The sequence below is a fragment of the Scardinius erythrophthalmus genome (genome assembly GCF_964197995.2).
Source record: "Scardinius erythrophthalmus genome assembly, chromosome: 9".
Taxonomy (NCBI): domain Eukaryota; kingdom Metazoa; phylum Chordata; class Actinopteri; order Cypriniformes; family Leuciscidae; genus Scardinius; species Scardinius erythrophthalmus.
Window position 1 is genome coordinate 33,068,099 of NC_138229.1, and position 25,311 is coordinate 33,093,409.

General features: G+C 39.8%; 1 protein-coding gene across 1 annotated transcript in view; it reads left to right on the forward strand.

Moving 5' to 3' along the window:
• pex5lb (peroxisomal biogenesis factor 5-like b) overlaps positions 1-24,218 on the forward strand; it is a 56,271-nt gene extending 32,053 nt beyond the window's left edge. The window contains exons 6-13 of the mRNA XM_081373910.1: positions 935-1,021; positions 6,159-6,278; positions 11,937-12,080; positions 14,670-14,740; positions 15,351-15,569; positions 18,014-18,176; positions 21,276-21,433; positions 21,912-24,218. Of these exons, the coding sequence (XP_081230036.1) occupies positions 935-1,021; positions 6,159-6,278; positions 11,937-12,080; positions 14,670-14,740; positions 15,351-15,569; positions 18,014-18,176; positions 21,276-21,433; positions 21,912-22,101 (1,152 nt within the window). The 3' untranslated portion in view covers positions 22,102-24,218. The remainder of the gene's footprint in view (positions 1-934; positions 1,022-6,158; positions 6,279-11,936; positions 12,081-14,669; positions 14,741-15,350; positions 15,570-18,013; positions 18,177-21,275; positions 21,434-21,911) is intronic.
• Positions 24,219-25,311: the final 1,093 nt, after the last annotated feature.

The following is a 25,311-nucleotide window of genomic DNA, read 5'->3' on the forward strand; positions in this document are numbered from 1 at the left end:
CAATTGGGCATCGTTTAAATGCCACGGCCTACCTGAGCATTTTTTCTGACCATGTCCATCACTTTATGACCACCATGTACCCATCCTCTGATGGCTACTTCCAGCAGGATAATGCACCATGTCACAAAGCTCGAATCATTTCAAACTGGTTTCTTGAACATGACAATGAGTTCACTGTACTAAAATGGCCCCCACAGTCACCAGATCTCAACCCAATAGAGCATCTTTGGGATGTGGTGGAACGGGAGCTTCGTGCCCTGGATGTGCATCCCACAAATCTCCATCAACTGCAAGATGCTATCCTATCAATATGGGCCAACATTTCTAAAGAATGCTTTCAGCACCTTGTTGAATCAATGCCACGTAGAATTAAGGCAGTTCTGAAGGCGAAAGGGGGTCAAACACAGTATTAGTATGATGTTCCTAATAATCCTTTAGGTGAGTGTAGGTATATATATTGTTTATATTGTAGAATTTGTTATTTATTAAAAACATAACCCCTGAGCATGATATCTTGTTTTGGGGAGCTAAAAATAACTAGTACCCCTGTGATTACTCTGCTAGCACACCTGTGTTTACCTGTGAGGAACTGTCTTCATAAACAGCCACTAAACATCACATTGAATCCAGATGGCTAAATTTAATTCCTAATATGCAGGTTTTGTTAGTTTTAGACATATTCCTTCTGAAAAAGTGTCTAGCATCATTCGTTTGCAGATGCCTCTTGGTTTGATAGTTTATCATCCCATATATATTTTAGTGTGGTCCATTTTAGTGTCCAAATACTTTTTGAGGCCACTGTATACTAAAAAATTAATATTGGCCATAACTTTAAGGTTGCTTATTCAGCATGATCTGAGGACAAAACAGTGTTAGTGAGTGACTGCTTGTTGACCTTGTCTGCATATGTGTGTATGACCATCTGTGTGCGCAGCGGCAGAGGCCCCAGCTGGGCAGCACTTTACTGGGGAGACAACACTCATTAGAGGAGGAGTTTGTTCGAGCCAAGGCTGCTGTGGAGGTGAGACCAAGTCCCTACAACACACACACACACACACACGCGGTCACACAAGAAAAACACATGTTTTTATTTGAAAAGTTTGGAAAAAGTCTTCTCTGCTGCCACAGTAATCTTCATACCTCAGGCCTTATTCACAGCGTATCTGGCCACCTGGGAATTGCAGTTTCTTGCATTCTGTAAGGTCAGCCTCACCCTGTAAGTTAAGACTGCATAATTGGTGTATTTTTAGCTGAAGAGTGCAGCATCAACACAAATGACATCTCTCTTTGTGATTATGTCAGCTCTTACCTCTCTAGTCTCTAATTCAGAGATGCTTATTGGGCCGTAACATTCATAAGACATCCATTTTAAAGTGATGTGCTCAGTAAAGTAGCTATATTTAACAGTGACACTGTCAATATCCTGATGCAAACTGTCTGAAGTTTTCTGTACTTCCCTTGCATGAAACTACTGTACCTTTTGTAGCAATCTCTACTGCATCAGCTATAAAATAGTAAGGTTAAATATTTGAAGCATATTTCTGTTGTGAAACATATTTTATCAAACAATTCTTATCGTTATATTATATCTACAGTTGAAGTGCCTTTTTTTAGTATTAAAATGTTTTGAAGAAAAAAAACCTCATTAAATTCCCTATTAGGAAAAACCTTAAGTAGTTTGGTGTAATAATTTATTATTATTTCTTCAGATTTTAGCCGTTAATTCACTGCTTATTAATTTTTTTTAAACTTTCAGTTGACTGATATTTATTTAAGATATTGATCATTGGCAACAAGTAAAAAGGCTATATAACCCATAAATGGTACAAGGAATACCTACAAGAGAAGAGTGGTTTGAAATAGTAACAGAGAAATTAAAAAATGGAAAGATTCACATATATACTTAAGCTGCAAAAGAAAACCTTTGAGAACAAGTGGAGAAAATGGTCAGCTATCTCCTCTACAAATTAGATGATTGCATTTGAAAGTGAATGAGTGTATTATGATGTAATGTACTGGTGAACTGACTGAAGGATTATTTGTAATAATGTATGGCAACTTTGTGTTTTTTTATATGTATGTTGTTCCTCTGTTCTTTACAAAAGCAATAAATAATAAGTATTAAAGTATAAAAATAAAATAAAAAAGAGGTTCAGTTATATTTTTTATGTCGGAGTGCTCCCACAGGGCAATATCTCCAACAATATGCAAAAAACTTCAAAATCAAAGTCACGTTTTGCATGTTGTGTGGTAACCAACATGTATAAACATGCAAAATACATTAAACAGGAAATTAAATCAAATAGAGGATCCTTAATAATGTAAATACTTTATACATATAAAAAATTATTTACAACTTAAAAAGAAAAATAATAATAATTAAGATGTTTACATACACTCACAAGATTTTGTAAGGATGCTATATTATTTTTCCTTCATTACACAATGCACGTGACATTTTTAGTCACTACTATATATTTAAACTTTTCTTAAAACTTGTGGAAAAGTTTTTTTTTTTTCGAAAATCAAACATGAAACCAACACAAATACAACATTTCGAAGAACTTGCACGTGTTTTAAATTAGATTTTCAAAAAGATTTTCCTTATCCTTTATCAAGGACTCATAGTTCTTGAGTAATTGCTACAAAAGCTGGTGCATATTTTAAACTGAAGCAGAGATTAAATCCTTTTAATTGTTAAGCTAAAGCACAGGCTGTCTGTGCCAGTGGGTGATTATTTGAGTACAGATGAATGACTCTTGAGATCCCTTGCGGTGTTGCATCTGCATGGCCTCTTCATCACGACGACAGAGCTGAAAAAGAAAACGCAGACAATCTAGGAAGAGATTGATCATCCATATTCTATTGGGCCATTTATTTATATGATTTATCCCAGTGTATCAATCATACAAATGGAAAAACATCAATTTTTCCATTTCCATTTCCATTACGTGACTGTCTGTTGTAACGTGGTCGTGTGCGGCTTGCAGGATTTTCTGTGATTAATTGTCCCGTCCAGCTCGTGCCTTCATCGCAGATGCAACACCCTCCCCTCATTTCCCCTTAATGCAAACACTCAGTGAATCAACTCTAGGATGACAGTTGAAGCCTAAGCAATTGTTTGTGCGTTGCAAGATTAATTTGAGCTGCGTAGAAACACAAAAAAAAAACAATATACTCAGTAAGTTGTGCTAAGAACTGTGATATTCAAGCTGTACTGTTAAGGGAGCCAAAGTAAGCAAACAAAGAATGCTAGATGGAACACAGACTAGCAAACTATGCACAAATGCACAGATAGATAAACATGTCTTTTAGATCAGTGTCATGGGTGTGTTAAATAGGGTGTGAATAGAGTTGAATAGGGTGTGAATCCTCATTCTTGGAGGTGATGCTGATTTTACCTTTGTCATGATCAGAAGCATTTGGTGAAACATAAATGGGACTGTGACAGTGACTGTCTTTACATGCACAAGAATATCCCAATATTATTCAGAATTTGATCATATCCCAATATTTATATGTGATAACGTCAATCCGTTAACTGATTAAACTGTTATTCACGTTTCTAGAAATCTGAATAGAACAGGTGGCATATGCCAGAATGTAAACACCTTATTCTGAATTATGCATGTAATTTAAGATTCCTTACTGTATCTGTGCAAGTTCAAACGAAAGTAATTCTTAGTCCTGTGTGATACTGACAGGAATCAATAGAGGAAAGACAATTAACTTTATAAGAATCTCATGATGGTCCAATACTTTGCTTTCCAGCTTCTTCAGTGTTTCCAGTAGAGAATAAGGAAACTAATGATGTGGTTTGTATATTCGGAATACGCTGATCCCATACTGTATATACAGGGATATTACAGTAGCTGCGGATATAACCCACTTTTGCAAAAAATATGTGATGTAAAATAAGGTGTGGTGTCTCAAAAGGATAAGAACATCACACACACAGAGAGAGAGAGAGAGAGAGAGAGAGAGAGAGAGAGAGAGAGAGAGAGAGAGAGAGAGAGAGAGAGAGAGAGAGAGAGAGAGAGAGAGAGAGAGAGAATTAGGGTCAGTAAGATTTTTTTAAAGAAATTAATAGCCTACTTTTATTCAGCAACAATACATTAAATTGATCTTCAAAGTGTCTTCAAAGTGACAGTGAAGACGTACGTTGTTACAAAAAAAAAATCTCTTTCAAATAAAAGCTGTTCTTTTATTTGAACTCTCTATTCATCAGATAATCCAGATGATAATATATGAATTATATTCGGTTCCAAAACCAATCATCCCGATCTCACAAAGTTCTGTTATAATCAATGAAGCTGTCTATATTGCTCATTGAATCTCTTATACATAATGTCTATGTTCTGACTAACTTAAACACCTCTGATTGGCCATTGCATTCAAGAGATCAACGGACATGTATGTGATTTGCTACAAGGACTCAATGTGGCATCATAAATAGAAAGTTTGACATTCTCCAGAGCATAAACTGGAGCATTTGCAAAATCTGTTTTACCAATATTATATTTTTACAGTTTCAACTAAGGGGGCTCTTGTTTTTGTTTGAGGGTGCTTATAGCACCCTCTAGCACCCCCATAGAACTGGAGTAAGACTGCTAAAAATTTAGTTTTGCCATCACATGAATATATTACTTATTTATTCCTGTCTCCTGACGTGTTCCTGTTCTAAAACTGTCATTTTAAATTGTAGTATTTCAATGTCATTGTTCCTGTCTTCCTGTGTGTTGTAGTTCATGTTTTCCTTTTTCTCGTTTCAAGTTAATTGTTATGGTTACTAATCGTTTTCACCTGTGTCTTGTTTAGTTTTACCTGTGTATTTATAAGCCCTCATTTCGATCAGTCCTTTGTTTGGTGTTGTCTTTAGTCAAGTCAAGTCAAGTCACCTTCATTTATATAACGCTTTTAACAATATAGATTATTTCAAATAAGCTTTACAGTGATGATAGGAAATTACCGTAACAGAGATTGTTTTGGCTTTACAGCAGCTCTAGAATAAAGTTGTCCAGCTAAAGTTAGTTTTGATTGATTCACTTGCGTTGCAAAGATCATTAGTTATTAACTTAAGGGCCGCTAACACGACACCGTTCTAACAGAAAACCCTTAACGCGATCTGGCCATTCATTCGCACAACAACAGTGCCTGGTGGCTCGAGAACGCAAACCTTGAAATAGTTTCCAAGGTGCAAGCCTTGAAAATTTTAGAAAAAAGGTTATCTCTGCACAAACTTCAAAAACGCGAACCTGTGAAAACGCTGACGGCGTGCACATGCATATTACATGTTTAGTCTATAGTTATGCGGGTATTGTATATGTGCGCAGGCGTGTAGTGTTTCTTTACAAATTGACCTCAACAAATTACTTGTCTGGCCTTAAAAATGTATAAATAATTTTTTTTTATTGCTAATTATCTTTATTATGTGTAAAGCTGCTATGTTTATCCTTCTCCTGACGTGTTCCTGTTCTAGTTAATTGTTGTCTCTTCATCTCTTCCTTGCCTGCCTATACAGTATATATATATATATATATATATATATATATATATATATATATATATATATATATATATATACCCACACACAGTCTAAGAGAGTCCTTTACGATACCTTCCTCTGCAGTCAATAATGGACTGTAACTGGAATCTGCTTTTAACTGATCATACCTGATCTGACACATAAAACTCAGAGTATAAATATACACATATCTATACATTGTGCACCACTTCTGCTGACCTCACAGATTGATAAGAATTAGATACTGTATGAAAGCTGAGAGGTCTTCTGGTAATGCAATCGCAAATGTGCTTCTGGCAAATGATATGCTGATGAATCCATAAAGATGAATATAGCATGTTGACCTTTTGGCCTTGCTGCTTAAAATTACAGTGCAGCTTTTGTAACCTAAAACAATATGTCCTCATAAAACTGGAGCACGATTGTGTGCCTGGCTAGTCCTATGTGGACCAATTAAAAACACAGAGCAATTCATATGCTATGAAGTCTATCCTTTATATTCCCTGCTGGGACAAGAAAAAATATATATATAGATGCCAAACAACATCTCTCTGTAATGCTGTACAGGGTCTTGTTTTGTATGATATTCCAATATTGGCTGTGTCCTAAAGGGCTGTGTAACTGTCTCCCACAGTCAGACACTGAGTTCTGGGATAAAATGCAGGCCGAGTGGGAAGAGCTGGCACGGAGGAACTGGTTGGAGGACGCTGACAGTGAAGGCCCGATTCCACCCAACTTTTCATCCACTGAAAAGGTATTCTCAGCCAATCAAAATGCTCTACATCAGTTGTTCTCCACCACAGGACCAGGGCCCTTATACCTGTTTTCCACCAATATAGTTTGCGTTCTGGAGCCAGAGCCTATTCTCGGCCGTGCAGTGGTGCACTTCTTTGCTGTTCACGGTACCGGGAGTGATTCTAGCTTATATTGACAGCTCGCATGAACTGCCGGTACTATCATCTGTTGTTTTTGGAGGTATTTTGAAACCCGCTCCCTCGCACACTGGGCCTCTTTCGCGCACACAGTTTTATATATTTAGATATAAAGAGTAATGTAGTGCAACATTATTACATTTCTTAACGAGACTGCCAGGACTCCCAGAAGATTCTGTTGACTAAGTAACTTTGCAAGTACATGTCACGTAACTCTGTTTTAAAGGGACCAACAAAATAAAGTGAAACCGACTGCCATAGAAAGTGACAGCATACACAAATCCCCCCCGCGCGCTCCATTCAAGACCAGCACGTTTTTAGGGCCAGAGCTAAAACATTCTGTCTGGCCCAGAACCCCCTTTTCTACAGTGGAAATGCACAGAACTGTTCAAGAGCGAACAAAGGCCGGGAACCTACACCGCGACCATATTGGTGGAAAAGGGGTTCTAGAGGGCCGCAGCAAACTTCCAAAGGGCCTTAGACTGACTTAAAAGTATTTATTTATATATATATATATATATATATATATATATATATATATATATATATATATATATATATATATATATATATATATAATTTTAAGTTATGTTTCTTGCCTTTTTGTGCCATTATTGGATAGGACAGTAGACATTTTTGACAGGAAAGCATGGGGTAGAGAGAAAGGGGTACAGGATCGGCAAAGGACCTCAGCTGGGAATCGAACTCGGCGTAGTTATGCTATATGTTGGTGCGCTAACCACGAGGCTATCAGTGCCGACTATTTAAATATATTTAATAAAAGTTTAGTTTTGTTATATTCAATAAATATATTGAATATAATAATTAAAAAAATATTTGCAATACATTAAAATAATCTACCTTTAATCTAAATGTTAAATACACAAAATCAAGATAAACAAAAGTCATACCCCTACCTTCCTAAATAACTTTATTTTTATTGAGTAACATACAGTTGTAGGAACTTCTGGAATCCCAAAATGAATTGTAGTTAATTAATATATCAATACTCCCAGTTTCTGTAATTAAAAATAGTTTGAAAACAAGCCGCTTTGTCATAATTACAGTAAAAAACCTAAAATATCCTAGCCTATATTGGGTCTTCAAGGCAAAAGTTTGAGAACCACGTTATGTTGCAGCCAATAAGAACACTTTAAAGGTCCCGTTTTATGCCCCTTTTCACAAGATGTAAAATAAGTCTCTGATGTCCCCAGAGTGTGTATGTGAAGTTTGAGCTCAAAATACCCAAAAGATCATTTTTTACAGCATGTTTAAATTGACATTTTTTGGGGCTCAGAAAAACGACCTGTTTCAGTGTGTGCCCTTTAAATGCAAATGAGGTGCTGCTGGACGACACAGGGGGCGGAGCTTCATGAGCTCGCGCTCAGTCTGTCAGGAAAAATTCATCTCACGGAATGATGATAATATCAGAAACTCTCAGTAATGGTGTTCAGTTCGAGTCGGACAATAATGACTACAGAGTCAGAGTGCTGTATAGAGATGAAACAGGTATGGTTTAGTAGTTTAATTACGGTTATTATAACGTATTTGTCATCTGCTTGTAGGCTATGTATCCATTATTTATTAATAGCCTACAAGTCTGCTGTCTGAATGATGATCAAACATGTACTGATGAGTATAATAAAGTTTATTGTACATCACACAAAAGATGAAGCGTCAGTTTTACTTCAGAAAATCACCGTAAGAGCTGAGTAAACACAGTAGCCTAAGTTATAAGAAGTGCGCAAGTAGCCAGTAGAGTTGAGGGAGCATTCCTGTGGGCGGAGGTTAGTCAAGAAACGGTTCTGGTGATGTCACTAATGCAGAAAGTAGAGGGGTGTAGTCCAATCGAGCCGTTTTTTGTAGTCAACTTCTGTTAAATAAAATATCTCGCTTGGCATTGAACTTTGAGCTTTATAATTTTACAGATATTATTTATGCTCTAACAGCAACATTACACACTAACTAAAGTTTGAAACATGGGATCACGCAGAACGGGACCTTTAATTGTATTGTACACTGTAACTCTTAGTTCAATAGTTTAATAATCACTGCTGTGAGCATGTAAGATCTGCTGCTGCACGATCAGACATACATAAATCCCATAGCAGATCTAGTCAGGTGGAGCTGGGGAGGTGGAGGGTTTCAAACACTGAACCGGTGCATTTAAATGCTCATTGGCTAAAGAATCAGAGGCCAATCAGCTTGTGTCAAAAACTGGAGCATGGAAGAGGAGCCTTTATTGCATAGCACTTGGTTTGGACACAGTGTCAGTGAGTGGATGTAGTTTACAACACATTAACCAGCAGAAGCTATTCTGTTGATCGTCAACCAATCAAAGGTGCTGTTGCGCACCACCGCATGAATTTCAAAATGACTGCCCACTGTATTGCATTCTCTATGACGACAGAACTGATACAGGGGAAGATTATCACTTCAAAGGTTATAGACTCCAGATGTCAGATAATGTTCTCTTTCATCTAATATTCTCTCTTATGAATGATCCATGATTGTGTGATTCCAAATAGGCAGAGAATGTTCGAATATAGCCAAAAACTACTGTGCTTTCCTATTATCCTTGGCTTTTACCTGGGTCTGATCATTGTAAGTGATATGTAGCATGACGGATTATATGACTGTTTGTTGTCTTGAAAGTGCTTTATAAATACATTTGTATTGAGTTGCTGCCTACGCTACATCCCTTTTATAGATACAGCTTGATTAATATAGTTTCTAGATGCTAGGGCATTTCTGTGTAGTTATCAACTACACAGAAATGCCTTATCATCTAGAAACTATATTAACCTATCAGGGTGCCAACAGAGTAGTATGTCCAAATACATAGTATTCGAAAAACAATAGGCAAAAAGTACCTGGATGACCTACTACTTTCGGCGAGATTCTGAAGTGTGCATATGATGGACACTTTACTATCCCATGAGGCCATGGGAGACGATTTATGAATGGCAGTGAAGTGACACAACTGATGCGGCAGGTCATGTGACAGTAACAACATGGCAGATTGTCACGATACACACAATGGGGAAGACAGATCCAAGTGCAGTTATTTATTAGGTTAATCCGTACTCACAACAGTCCAGGCAAAGGTCAAAAATCCAACAAGGCAATCCGAGGTACAAGACACAAACAAGAACTGGGTAAACACAGACATCAAGTGTGGTGACATAACAAGGACTCCGTGACAGAAACTAAACAGGCAGGGTATTTAAACACAGAAACTAACGATAATGATGGGGAACAGCTGGGTGCAATGAACAGTGATGAGAGCAGACAAGGATTGTGGGGAATGCAGTTCCTAATGTGACAGACACCGTGGGGGAAGGAGGACATCTAGTGGTGACCCAGGGAACTCAAACCAGACACTGTGACATAACCCCCCCTCTACGGAGCGGCTACCAGGCGCTCCAAGACATGACAGACAAAACAAGAGTCCAGGCGGGAGGTGGACTGGTGGAGGATCAGGGGGAGGGATGGGGGTCCAGGTCCATGGAGGGAAACGGGGACAGGGAGTGACAGTTCATCTGGCGGCCAGGGCGGAGACGACAGTCCATCGGGCGGCCAGGGCGAAGCAGACTCTCCCTCGAGTGGCCAGGGCGGAGCAGGTCGTGCAGGCGGCCAGGGCTGAAACGACAGTCAATCGGACGGCCAGGGCGGAGACGACCCCTCGGGCGGCCAGGGCGGAGACGACCCCTCGGGCGGCCAGGGCGGAGACGACCCCTCGGGCGGCCACGGCGGAGACGACCCCTCGGGCGGCCACGGCGGAGACGACCCTTCGGGCGGCCATGGCACAGGAACAGACACCGGCTCAGGAACAGGAACAGACACCAGTTCAGGGACAGGAACCACCGGCTCAAGAACTGGAACAGACACCACCGGCTCAGGAACAGACACCACCGGCTCAGGAACAGACACCACCGGTTTAGGAACAGACACCACCGGCTCAGGAACTGGAACAGACACCACCGGCTCAGGAACTGGAACAGACACCACCGGCTCAGGAACAGACACCACCGGCTCAGGAACAGACACCACCGGCTCAGGAACAGACACCACCGGCTCAGGAACAGACACCACCGGCTCAGGAACAGACACCACCGGCTCAGGAACAGACACCACCGGCTCAGGAACAGACACCACCGGCTCAGGAACAGACACCACCGGCTCAGGAACAGACACCACCGGCTCAGGAACAGACACCACCGGCTCAGGGAACAGACACCACCGGCTCAGGAACAGACACCACCGGCTCAGGAACAGACACCACCGGCTCGGAGGCGGCCATCTTGTCTGAAGACACAGGCTCGGCAGATGTGATGTGAACAATCTCTGAGTCCTTCTGTCACGATACACACAATGGGGAAGACAGATCCAAGTGCAGTTATTTATTAGGTTAATCCGTACTCACAACAGTCCAGGCAAAGGTCAAAAATCCAACAAGGCAATCCGAGGTACAAGACACAAACAAGAACTGGGTAAACACAGACATCAAGTGTGGTGACATATAACAAGGACTCCGTGACAGACACTAAACAGGCAGGGTATTTAAACACAGAAACTAGTGATAATGATGGGGAACAGCTGGGTGCAATGAACAGTGATGAGAGCAGACAAGGATTGTGGGGAATGCAGTTCCTAATGTGACAGACACCGTGGGGGAAGGAGGACATCTAGTGGTGACCCAGGGAACTCAAACCAGACACTGTGACACGGATGTAGTATGTCCTAATTTTATTCATATTACCCATATTCATGATATAGAAGAACATGCTTTTTTAACTGTTGTGAAGTAAGTTCAAATTCAAATGTAGTGCCTACTCAGACAGTATTCGATTCAGATGCACCGATTCACCGAATGAAAAATCATAATAATTGTGCACACTGTTTTCGTCACGTATTTTAATGCAACGTTTAATATTTTAAATAGTTCTTTTTATATAACCTGTCTAACCCTAACCTGGTGCAATCATTTACGCTCCTTCTGTCATGGTTAATATTCGAAACAACACAATCCATTCATTGAAAACCTTTAGGGATTTAAGAATTATTTTTAAGAAAATTATTTTCAGGAATTCAAATTCTTCTGAAGTTTTTACTTTAAAACAATCTTAAGAAAAAGTATGAGCCACTATAAAAATAATTAAATTATTGTTTTTAATTTTCTTTCAAGCTTACAAAGAGTCTTAGTTTATTGTGTAGAGTCACTTAGTTTATTGTGTAGTGTGAGTTCCTGTGCCCTTTTCTTCTCCCCACGCCACTGATTAGTCCAACTGCACTTTTCACTGCAATATTAAAGACCACAGCATGATCCAATTATCAACACTCCACCGTCTGCCTCTCCAGATTTATGAAAGGATTAGTCTTGAGTCCTGCGCTCAAGTTTTCTATTAAAATCATCATGATATTTAATTGTGGCTTTGCTTGTTTCCTTTAAGCTTGTTCTTTGGTTCTGTTGCTTACAGGGTCACTGCTTCCATACCAATAACCCTTACAAAGACTACACCAATGCTTTTGATCAGGGGCTGCAGAAGTGCAAGGACGGGGATCTGAACAGCTCTGTACTACTGTTAGAGGCGGCCATCTTACAAGACCCTCTGGACTCAGAGGTAAAGAACCCCAATCTGGACAACCCATTTATTGAGCATTTGTGTGTTTTTTTAGCTGTCTTACACATTATCTGTGTTCCTAAACCTAGCAAGCGGCCTACTGAGACAATATTTTAGAACATGAAGACTCTATAAGATACCTTCAATTGACCAAAATCAAAGGCAGCTTGGCATCTTTTGCAATTAATGCAATTCCAGAATGTATTACACCAAGCAAAATGAAAAAGTGTGTTTGTGTGTGTGTGTGTGTGTGTGTGTGTGTGTGTGTGTGTGTGTGTGTGTGTGTGTGTGTGTGTGTGTGTGTGTGTGTGTGTGTGTGTGTGTGTGTGTGTGTGTGTGTGTGTGTGTGTGTGTGTGTATATGTAATGATTGTCTCTTGAGCAGCAAATTAACATATTAGAATGATTCTGAAGGATCACGTGACACTGAAGACTGGAGTAATGATGCTGAAAATTCAGCTTTCTCATCATAGGAATAAATTACATTTTAAAATATATTGAAATAGAATGTTCTTTTAAATTGCATTATTTCACAGTATTGCAGTTTTACTGCATTTTTGATCAAATAAATACAGCTTTGGTGAGCATAAGTGTATACTCCTGTCTAGTTTGGCTTTGGTTCAGTGTCGGGGTTTGGATATTCATGCTGCACATTTTGTCTTTTGTTGTGAGCGCACGTGTGGAGAGTTCGCTCACTCGCCGTGTGCTCTTGTCTGATGTGTTTTCTCATGTGCACCTGGTCTTTGTGTTCATTGCTCAGGTGTTCTTGTGTTCTGTGTAGCACGCAGCTCATGTGTTCATTGGCTGTGTGCTTTCTTGTTGTCATGTTTTGTGTGGACATGCAGTCGGTGAGAGCTCTTATTGGCTGCGTGTTCGTGTCAGGTTTTTCTGGCTTTGTTGTAGCACGTGTCTTTGTTTTGTTAGTTTCCATGTGCCATGTGCTCCAATGTCTATTGTCTTTACCCCGCCCTTCTTGTTACCTTGTTTATTTGTTCATTTACCTCAGTTTTCCTCCCTCGTTATCCTCCTAGTTTCCTTCTTTATTTATTCCACTTTTGTGTTCTGCCCTCCCAGAACACATCCCAGGCTGGCAGGATGTTAAGTTGCCACCAGAATCATCAGCCCTTTGGATTATATGTACTAGATCTCCTTGAATTAGCCCAGGGGCTTGTTTTTTGGCAAGGTTGAGTTATTTGACTTTTACTTGTCTGACTCGATGATCCCATTCCCTGGGAAGAGTTGGGCAATTAGAAAATCATGGACTTGGTTGACCATGTTTGCCATCTAAAGGATACAGAGATTCTGTAGGAGGAGTGGGCCCCTCGCCCAGTCAATCTCACTTAATCCCAGCCTAGTCCCACCAGGTTGTCTCGCTCTTTGAAGTAGAGAAAATTTGTCCTGTGGTACCAGCCACGGAGGCCACTCCAGAGCCCGCTCTAGACCAGGATCCTCCAGAATCTGCTCCAACCCCAGAGTCACTGCTATCCAGGTCCTGCCTCTCTCCGGCACTACCCTGGCCATCCACCAGGGTCTCTCCGGCACTACCCTGGCCATCACCTGTCTGGGTTCTGGACCATCCAGACCTTTCCAATAAAGGCCTGGTTTCCCTCCCTCCCTCCACTACCTGTCATTGTCTGACCCCAGTCTGTCTTCTGTCGTTGTGTTGGTGTGTGTATCTGTCTTGTGTTTGGTGTTCCTAATTGGGGACGCCAGATCGAGTCTCTTTTGAGGGAGGGTATTGTCGTGGTTTGGACATTCATGCTCCATGTTTTGTCTTTTGTTTTGAGTGCATGGGTTGAGTGTTCACTGTCCATGTGCTCTTGTTTCATGTCTTTTTGTCGATCGCCTGGTCTTTTGGGTTCATTGGTCAGGCGTTCTTGTGTTGTGTAGCACACAATACCTATTTGAGCTTCCTTGGCTGTTCTGCGTTTGGGTTCTATCACCAAATCCCGATGATAAGAGACTTATTTCAAAAACATACAAAAATAAAAACTGACCCCAAATTATGAGCGGGTGTCTTGTAGAAAATGGGGGGGACCAATTGTTTAAGAAGTTTAATAATTTGATATTTAGAACGCTCTAAATCAGCCTCTTGTCCGCTTACTTGGATTTGGAACATAACTATTTTGTCCTGTATTCAACTCAATCTACTCAGAATGTTTCATCACCTCACAAACGATGAAACCGCTTAGTGACAGACAGTGCAAATCCATGTCCTTCCAGCCTTCCTTTTATTATTGCCCAGTCAGCACCATCAAACATTTAATGAAATTTCCCATGCTTTATGAGCCACAGTGATGCCAGACAGATGGCGTAAACCTCTGGGATGGCTTATAAATATGATCCTGTTTAATTCTAAACAAAACCACATTAAAGTCAAATGCCAACGTCCCCAGAGTGACTGCACTAAATGCACTAGCCAAGCACATAATGAAGAGGGAACAACAATATGCTTTAGAAAACTGGCAGCTCCAATAATTGAACGCTCTTTTTACAGTGCCCTTCGAGCAATTCTCGCCTTTTTTATTTCTGCTTTGCTCTAATATTTTTGTGATGTTTCAAACTATAGTGCTTTTTTTCCTCTACAAAGGCTTGGCAGGTTTTGGGCACCACACAAGCAGAGAATGAGAATGAACAGGCAGCCATTGTTTGTCTTCAGAGGTGAGTCGACAATAATGAGGGGTTTTGTGATTAATGCTTGAGTCTGATATATGCCAGAGGAGCATTAATGCTCTGTTCTCTGAGGGTGAATGATGTTGTAAATACAGAGTTTTAATGTTCTTTCATTGGGGATTACACACTTACTAGACACTCAGTCAAACCAGAATCTTCTTAACAAGTGCAGTGTTCAGGATTTCTTGCCTAAATCCACTAGTCATTGAAACATCTTTTAGATGAAAGGCTGCAGAAATAGTCACATTTGTAGTTTCAGGGTTTCTGCAATTCTTAATTTGTAAAAAAAAATTCATTTTAAAATTAAAGCCATAGCAATCTCAATCAGAGCGAAAAGTCTAAAGTTCACAAACATATTAAAATATGCATGAGGAAATTGCATTAAAGCTTTATGGGCTTCTGCGCAATTAGTGGTAACAAATGGTATTGCACAGATAGTTTTTCGAAACGCTCCCCTTTTGCACCATTTATTGGACTACAGATAGTGCCACCCCAAACTCACGTAGTTGGTTTAATCAGAAGTGAAAAAAACATGTTGGACCAACTCACTCCCTCACTTATTTTGCCATGTTTTGTCTGTGTGTCTTTGTTCAAATAGATGTTTGGAGCTGCACCCAAACAATCTGAAGGCCCTGATGGCTCTGGCGGTGAGCCTGACCAACGCAGGGCAGCAGCCGGAAGCCTGTGAGGCTCTTCACCGCTGGATCAGATACAACCCCAGATACAGACACCTGCTCCAGAACCGCAGCCCTCTGGATGGCTCTCCACTGCCCAGCCGCAGAGGGTCCTCCATCTCCCCCATCCCCACTCTCGGGTGGTACGATCCACATTCACTCACATTAATCATTGTCTACATGCTGCATATACTGTATAAAGCATATGCATGAGGTCTGTTTTGTGAGATGGGAGTAGTGTGGCGTAGATCACGTAATTTTATTTCACTGTAGATTCTTCATTCTGCATTCTTCATTTTCTCAGTCATTCAGGTTTCTTTATCAACGTATCAATAACTTAATGCAGTCACGCCTACTAAAAGATACACAGATATGTACATACTGTGACAGAAATGATATAGCAAATTCTCTATTGTAAAGGATTATTCTTTCTCTCATACAAGGCACCTGTTATGTAGAAGTTTTTACTGGTGGCACCAAATTAATAATGCATTTCGTTCACGTCACTTAAGATGTGTGTGAGAATGTAAGATGACCTCTTACTCCTCCTACTGTACCTCGGGGTACCAGCTAAGGAATTTCGCCTTAACAGTAAAATAACAATCAAAAATGATTGTTGAATAAATGAAATTGTGTAAACTGAAGGGAGTTTGTCATCTGACCAATCTGCAGGATTTGTGAGATATCGTTAACTTGTAGAGCTGCTTCTGTATTATCAACACAAGGTAGACACACGTGTAATGAAATACATTTTTATTAACAAAAAGATAAACTAGTAATCAACACAACTGCAAAATGAATACCATAAATGATAAAGGAAAAGGTGCATAAATTGCAAGCAATTAAGTTGGGTTTGGCTATGGCAATTACGTTATTTTATGGGAAGATGCATTATTTCTCTGAAACTAATAAGGTGAAGAACCTTATGCATCAAAGAAAACAATGAAACATTATTTGTTATTGACTAGCATCAGCTATATAACATCTAATGCAAATTAGAGAATCATATACTGATAATATACAACAATGCCAAGGTCTCTAAGAGGATTGGTAAAGTGATCGAGTGTCCGATGGCGGTGAAGTCTTCCACTGGTTGTACTGGGTGACAATGCAGTCGGGAAAGGAGCCGGAATACGTTTCAACAGTCTTGAACACGAAGCTCTGCGGGAATGCTGATCTCCTGGAGCACCAAAAAGAGTTCCTAAAATCTGGAACATGCAGATGAGGCCCTGAAGTGAAGGATTGTCCTCCCTAGCTTAACCTTGTTGCAAATGTCTGTTTGTCTTCTGCCTCTCTGGGCCAGACACGCTGCTTGGACGAAGACTCTGAGCGTAGTTGTTAATGTCTCTTTCCTCACAGACTGGAGGCTCAGACTGTGGTTGTATCTGTGGCTGCCTCACAAGCTGTAGACATGGAACATGAGAGCATGGAACCTGTTGTTGTCTCTTCCTTCACAGGCCAGAGTCTCAAAACGTATCTGATAATGTCTCACCTTTGTAGGTTGGAGATTCAGAACTTGGCGTGTCTGTTAATGTCTCTCCAGATGGGAGATTCAGAACCGGTTGATCTGTTTCTGTTTCTCCTCTTACAGGCCTGAGACTCAGAACAAGGAGTGTCTGTTGAAAGGGTACATTTATCCCTTTCCGATGAGGAGGAGATTGCAGTTTGCTGCTTCTCCATTCCAGTGCATTTCTCACTTCCCAAACCACCACCTGAATACCTTTGGAAAGTTTTTGCCTTTTTGGCAAAAAGATTGAAATGTCATTCATGCATTAATTTATACATTAACAGCTGAATTTGAGTAAGATTTATTTTTTACTAGTGCTGGGCATCCAAATTAAATTGTACGGTGTATAATTATTTTGTATATATAAATACACACATATGCATGTATATATTTAAGAAATATTTGCATGTATATACTGTATATATTTATACATCATTTATATTCTATATAAAAATTAACATTTTATATATTAACATATAAAATGTAACATATTTATATATACAGAATAATTATATACAGTACACACACACACATACATATTATGTAAACACAAACTTTTATTTTGGATGCGATCGCGATTAATCGTTGCCCAGCACAATTTTTTACATTCATTTATATTAATAAATGAATGTGTTTTAGTTTACATTAGTTTTAAGGTTTCCAAACATAGTTCTGAATGGATTTGTTATAATTGATAACAATTATCAATTATGATTGATGCTGTTGCACCCAAAATGTCCTAAAGAATTGTAATGCCAGTTGGCTTAAACCTTAGGGATGAGTCTAGATGAGTGCAGGGCAGAAACTGCCTGTGGACCAATGAGGAGTTCTGTCCTTCCCGTGCTTGAGGTGTCTGTCAGTCCTAGCGTCCTTATCTGGTGGTGTTGGACATTTGTTTGTGCTAGTCCACCAAGATCAAATCTAAATGTAGCAAAGCTTTTTTCACTGTTGCAGAAAGAGAGGGGCCATAAAACCTGGCCCTGGAATGTGCTATCAACTGACAGTTTATATCATCACCACGATATTTGTCCTCATATGGCCCTGCCCTTGTTCATGGTGTGTGTTGTGTGTTGTGTGCAGCTCTCAGCTGGTGGAGGTGTTGGAGCTGTATCAGGAGGCAGTGCAGAGCGCTGAAGGGGTGGACCCTGACCTCCAGACAGGCCTGGGTGTGCTCTTCAACCTCAGCTCAGAGTTTGACAAAGCTGTGGACGCCTTCAATGCCGCACTGTCTGTCCGACCGGAGGTAAGCCAGAAAGTCCTATTCATCATTTTTAATGCTACACATCTTTTAGATTCTCAGAGCTGTCCTGACAGCACTGTGGGTGTTTTGAAGCTTGCTAAAAAAATGAATACAGCAATCTGTAATGCATATTAATTTAGTAGTTCGCATTGATTTGGGTGCAGGGTTCTGTTAGTGTTTTTTTAACAATGTTGAAAATAATTTATTATAATGCGCCATTGTGGTGCAAGATCCCCCCTTCTTCAATGCCTGACCAAAAAATGTACAGTTTAAACATGATTTTCTAATCAAAACTGCTTTTCTTAACCACTCAGTTAGTAAGCTGAGCTGTTACCTTGATTACCAATGGATAACTGAAAATGTTAAGTTTCACCACTTTTAGCTTTGTTAATATAATGTGGTGTGTGATATGTAATTTAAGTAAGGAATAATCCAAGGCTAGCTGTGTATTAAATGATTTTAATGCATGATGTGGAGGCAAAGAACCACCTGATGCGAAGCGGAGTGCATTCAAATCATTTAAAGCACAGCTAGCCGTGGATTATCCCGCTTATACCAAGGCGTTGGATCCGAGCGCAGTGGACATTTATTGACACAAGACAATAGAAGTAAATCCAGTCGTAAGAGAGCAAAAAAGCTGCAGCAAACACACACAAAAGATTTTGTTGATAGTGTTTTTTTTTTGTTTTTTTATATCCACTGTTAAATGTATAAACTTTAATAGAAATATTTGCAATTCAAATTTAAATATTTATGGAGAATAGATTGCCTTACCAGTCCCAGTGAGCAAGCTAAATGCAAGAAAAAACAATAAAAATAAAAAAAGGATGAATAGATGAACACTTAGAAATACATGTTATATAAAACTAATGCAGAGTCTATTAAATCTTTCTTACTTATTCTTTCTTACTAATATAATATAATATAATATAATATAATATAATATAATATAATATAATATAATATAATATAATATAATATAATATAATATAATATATATTATTAATATAATATAATATAATATAATATAATTGATTTTAAGGTCCTCCTCCTCACATACAAACCCTGTAATGGACTAGGACCAAGTTATAGTGTTAATTCATTTGTCAATGATGTGCCTGCGAAAACACTGAGATCATCTGTTTCTTTTTTATTGGAGGTTCCCAGCAACAGTCGAAAGACCATCGGGAATGCAGCCATTGACAATTATGCCTGAAATTAAAGGGGGGGTACAATGGTGTTTCATGTATTCAGAGTTGTTTACAGTGTTAAAGAGATGGATTCTCATGCTTAACATGGCCAAAGTTTTTTAAAAATATTTTTGGACGAATAACGGAGAATTTCTGTGCCGAAAATCTTACTTCCGGGTTGGTACAAGTTTCGGCTGTTTTTTTTTTGACCGTGGATCTAATGACGTAGACCAGAGTGGAACTCCTTATATGAGCATTTCTCCTGGAAAAGCGCGATCGCGCACCTCAACGCGCTTCAACAGGAAATCATCGGCAGCGCTGCATAGTGTCTCCAAAGTGTTTTTGGTGAGGGAAAGCTTACCAAAGAACCCAGCGTTAGGAACAGTGGATGCAGAAACGAGTTGTGTAGACTGTTTGTTCCCTGCATTTCGACGATGAATGTTTTATAAACAAAGCCCAGATCGACGGATTCTCTCTATGGCTCTGGCTTCGCCCACACGGCCCGCCTCCAGACGCTCGTTTTTTTCCGGAAAGACTCGGTACAGCCTATTTTCTCTTATAAATATAATAAAACTAAAAGACTTTTTGGAGATATGAAGGATGCAATACTACTCTATAGGTACTCAAGATTAACAGGAGATTGAGTGAAAATGAGCATTTCACCCCCCCTTTAAGCTCTGGAGTAGCCTGGTTAAAACAAGACCATTCTCAGTAGTAACTGAGTTATGGTCTGGCAAAGCTTCTTTAATAACTCATTTCCAAAGGGGCGTCACCAACGGACGTCGCTCAAATGCCTCTGGGCACAATTGGATAGACCTAAAACCAATCAGAGCGATCGTCATCGTGTAAAGCCATATGCTGCGTCCCAATTCGCCTAAGTTACACTACGCCATAAAAGTATGTAACGTTACTCTTTTTGTGAAGAAAATGTATTTACTTTTGAATGTGTAGCAAAAAAGTAGGCAAGCTTTGGGACATACTACTTCGTCATATTTATCGGACGGATCTGTCGTGTGCGTCCTGTCACGTAAACTGCCCTGTCAATCATCTTGTCACAGTTAAAATCCTCTATTAAATCTAATTTAATTTCCTACCGTTTCGGAGAGAAATGTAGTAGCACGCTCATCTGCCAGTGGGTCTTTCATGGAGACTGTCCTCATGTGTTTGCAATTTGAATATAATAATGCATTTAAAAGTTGATGTGCTTCACCAACAGACGTCGCTCAAATGCCTCTGGATAGGCTAGACCTAAAACCAATCAGAGCGATCGTCATTGTGTAAAGCCCGCCTCAACGTTTCTGATTGGTGCCGCGATTTCGACGGCATGAAATGGACTTGAATGAGCTCTTTGCCAGACTACTTGCAGAGCAAATCTAAATTTGCCAGAAGTTGTCTGGGTTTTCCCAGGCTAGCTCTGGAGCACATTAACCAATAGATTTAAGGAAGACGGCTTATTCAATATTTTTTTGAATGAAAGTTAAAAATTACTTTAGCTTTTATTATTCATTTAAATTAATATTAATTTCCATTTGTTTTTGCTATGCATTTTATGTATAATAGTTTTATCTTATTTTATTATTATTATAAGGCAAGTTTAATTTTTAAACTTATTTTATATCAATTATGGTAGTTTCGTTTTTATGTAGGTTTTTATGTATGTTTATGAAGTGTTATACTTATTGTAATGTTTTGCTTTATTGTAGAACACTTTGAGAAATAAAGTTATAGTATATTATACATAATATAATCTAATATAAACAGTCCTTAAAATGCAAAATAAATAAAACAATTAGTTAACATGTTTTTTTTCTCTGAAATTTTCCCGTAGACCGCATAGTAGGACCACCTTGCGACCCCCTGGTGGTCCTTGGTCCCCGCTGGAAAACTCTGACAATTCTGTGTGTTTTCATAGGACTATCTCCTGTGGAACCGGCTCGGGGCCACACTGGCGAATGGGGACCGCAGTGAGGAGGCGGTGGAGGCCTACACCAGAGCTCTGGAGCTCCAGCCAGGCTTCATCCGCTCCAGATACAACCTCGGCATCAGCTGCATCAACCTGGGAGCACATCGGTAATGAACCGAAACAATGAGCAAGGATTAATGGGAACTGTATGTCTCCTTACTGTAGACACTAAAGCAGACTGAACAAGCAGAAGGTTAAACAAAATGTTTGTGTGCTGCTGCCCTGTGTGTGTAATAAGCAGATTGTACGTGCGTTGTGCACCCGCCTATAGGAGCATATTACTAATGCACCCTTTAAATAACAAAATAAATACTACGCCATTGACTTTAGACCAGGTTTCAGTTGGTCAATGGCGCAGTCTATTTCAGTTGCCTCAAAATAGCAACGCGCCAACATTGCGCCTGAACACACCTCGTTTTCAGACCAGCCATCCATGGGTGCACAAATGCATTTGCTATTTAAACAATGTGGCGCAGGACGTGAAAATGATAACTGCGTCAGGCTGAAATTAGCAAAAAAACGCTTGCATTCCGCCGGGTGTATGATAGGGCACTCAGTGTTTTACCTCTGTCTTTTCTCTCACAGGGAGGCAGTGAGTAACTTCTTGACCGCTCTGCACCAGCAGAGGAAGAGCAGGAGTCATCAGGCGATGTCCAGCAACATCTGGGCCGCTCTGCGGATCGCCCTCTCACTCATGGACCAGCCAGAACTGTTCCAGGCAGCAAACGTGGGAGATCTGGACCTCCTAATGAGGGCCTTCAACATGGACATGTGATCAAACTCGGACCTGTGAAATCTATTATTCACTAACAGTAGGCACAAAGTTTGGCTCGAGTGAAAACGGGATGTCAATTTAATATGCAGAGCGTGCACAGCTATTTTTGTTGAATTTATGGGCAGCCTTTGCTTTCTTCAGAGGCGCCTGAAGACAGCGTTTATATTCTATAGAGCACAAACAGAACTGGTAAGTGAAGGTTTTTGAAACTAGAGGAATACATGCCAGAAAGTGAGAGCAAAAGCACCTTTTCTTGATGTTAGTTATATTTCACTAATATTTTTAAGCTTATCTAACTTTGTATACTTGAGAAAAATGAACCAAACCTCGTTGGGGAATATAGGAGGAATTTTGTTTAGTTTATCAAATTGAATATTAATCTTCAAAGAACCTAGTTGTCTATCATGGTCAATTCAGATCTCAAGAACCTTTGTTCAACCTGTGTTTTTCATGTTCAATTTACAATGTTAGTTCACAACCCTCGCCACAAGGTGGCGCTGTTTTTCTGCTGAAAAGAGTGTAGCCATACAGCCTCAGTTCAGGCATGACACTAGGGCTGCATCTGAAATTGCATAGGTGCTTATTTTTGAAAAAGTAATTACTTCACGATAGCTAAAAAAAAATAAGTTTAATTGTCTGTAGTATGAATGTAATCAGGACATACTACATCTGCAGTGTTGCCGTTGTCATGTGACCTGCCAGTGTAAGTGTGCGTCACTTCACTGTCATTCACAAATCCTCTCCCGTGGTCTCATGGGATAGTTAAGTGCCCATTAAATGCACACTTAAAATCTCACCGGAAGTATTCGGGTCATCCAACTTTTTGCCTACTTTTTTTTAAAACTTAGTACTGTTTTTCACTTACTATATAGTAGGGAAGTATGCGATTTCGGTTGCAGCCTAGCTGAATTTGACTCAGGGTGATCTATACCCAGGTGTGCAGGCAGGGCGTGTTCCCCAGGCCATCTGTCTTCCAGCAAGCCCAGTTTAATGCTGTGTGCTCCGGGGCATTCTGGATCAGGGCTCGGCGGGGAGCAACTTCAAAGCCTCTGCATGAAAGGTCACAGCTAAAGCAGTATCATGTTGAAAGTGAGCGAGTTCATTTAAGACTGTTAGCCCAAACGTTCAAAGGGGACCGAATACATTCACAAAATCTACGAACAACAACATCTTGGCCATACAGTTGAGTCGATGGGCCTGGTAAGTTTGAAGTGCATTTCATGAGACTGAAATCCCTTTATCGTTTATATTTACAGTATATAGTTTATTGTGAAAAAAGCCATGTGCTAGAACATTATGATTTCCCCTCCTTTGTATCGTTTTAGGCTGGATATTTTCTTTGAAGAAAATAACTATGCAAACCAGCATTGCTGTTTGTTTTTTTGTTGTCGTTTTTTTGTTGTTGTTGCTAAATTTACCAAAAATCTTAGTGGGTGTCCTTATTCAGATTTGTCTATAATTTTAACACTATGCATTATTAGTTAACGTCAAAGCAATTGGAGTGAGCTGAGATGATTTAAGGGCACTGAATGAGACAATGTTTAAAGATAAATAACATTAATAACCTTAATTATTTTGTTTGGGCAAAGACTAAGAAAGTTGCTTCATTAGATGCATCTACAATTTAAATATTACAGAAGATTTGGAAAATCTGATGATTGCATGTGATACAGAAAACAGATTTTCCTCTCTTCATGGTCCCATATTTTAACTTAAAAGTGAATGTAACTACTATTAATGTACATTTTTGACATAGAGCAAAATTCCAACACCAAGCATACTATATATGACAATATTAAAAATCATATGCCATGTATGAGCACAGTATGCGGGCATTAATGACACTTGTCTTGTAGAAAATCACACTAGTTTTGCTATGATCAGAGCTGTCATGTAACTATAAATATAATTACTGGCAAAAAAAATTGTAGAATAGCAGAAGGAAATGTATTTAATTTTTATTCATGTAAAATAGACTATTTCATGGAATGAACAGTCATAAAATGTATGCATGTCTACCCATCAAGTATCATCTTTCAGTCTCTCCTACATTAACAGTTAATATAGCCAAGATGCATTTATAACCTATTTATTAAAGCTGTATTTTAGAAGAACTGAAATATTATGTCTCTCTTTTTTCATTTCAAAACTAAGCACATGGTGGTCCCTGACCTTTAAATGATCTAGAAATGGTGATACCAGAGCACCCCCCACAGGCACATGCTGAACACTGCTTTCTTCTGTCTGAAGAAATGCAGTGTTACAAATGTCACCTTTAACCAGTGTTGGGAAAAGTTACCTTTAAATGTAATACATTACAAGATATATATTACAATATATACATCTACAATATTGCATTACTCCCTAAAAAAGTAACTAATTGTGTTACTTGGCTGGGTTTGCTTGTTTGATTTTGATTTTAAAAAAGTTGTACTTTTGGCAAATGCAAAGTCCCTTTCACACCAAAAGTGAAATGAATAAGCCTCAGGCTGAAGGAAATGCAAATTCACGTCTGTACAGTAGAGGGCGCAGCTCAAATATACTAAAAATACCTTTCAGCTGTGCTGCCATTCTGGATCGCAGAAGAAAAGGACGCAGGAGAAGAGAGTTCAATACTCTTAGGCTGGATCCCAAATGGCACACTTCACACTTCGGTCTCGTGGCCTTAAATTGCGCGTGCTCGCCAAGTGAATGGGTTCGTAGGGTGTCCCATTCGCAATTTTAGCGCTCAGAAGTATGCTCGCAAGCGCCGCTTTTGTGCCCTCGAAGCAGACTTCGGATAAGACCGCACTTTTGCACCCTCTACACGAGTTACCTACCCAGGAATCGTTGCGAACGGCCAATCAGATGAATGAGGGGAGGAGTTTCGTGACTGTTTGACTATAGGTGGCATGACGTCATCAAGCCTATCCCAAAATACACTCTCGCGTGCCCTCGTGGACTCGAGGCCAGCGCCCCTTAGGTCTGACGTAACCAAGTTTGAACTCAGAGGAGGTCCACAAGGCCATTTGGGATCCAGCCTTAGGCCCTGTCGCAAATGGCACACTTCATATGCACTTTCGTTCTTGTGGACTTACAATGGCAGCCGCGTGCGCGCATCCATTAAGTCCATGAGACCGTAGGGTGTCCCATTTGTTACTTTAGGCCTCAAAAGGGTGCTCGTTAGCGCCCCCTTTGCAGTGATATGTGCCCTCAATTTCAGTGCCCGCA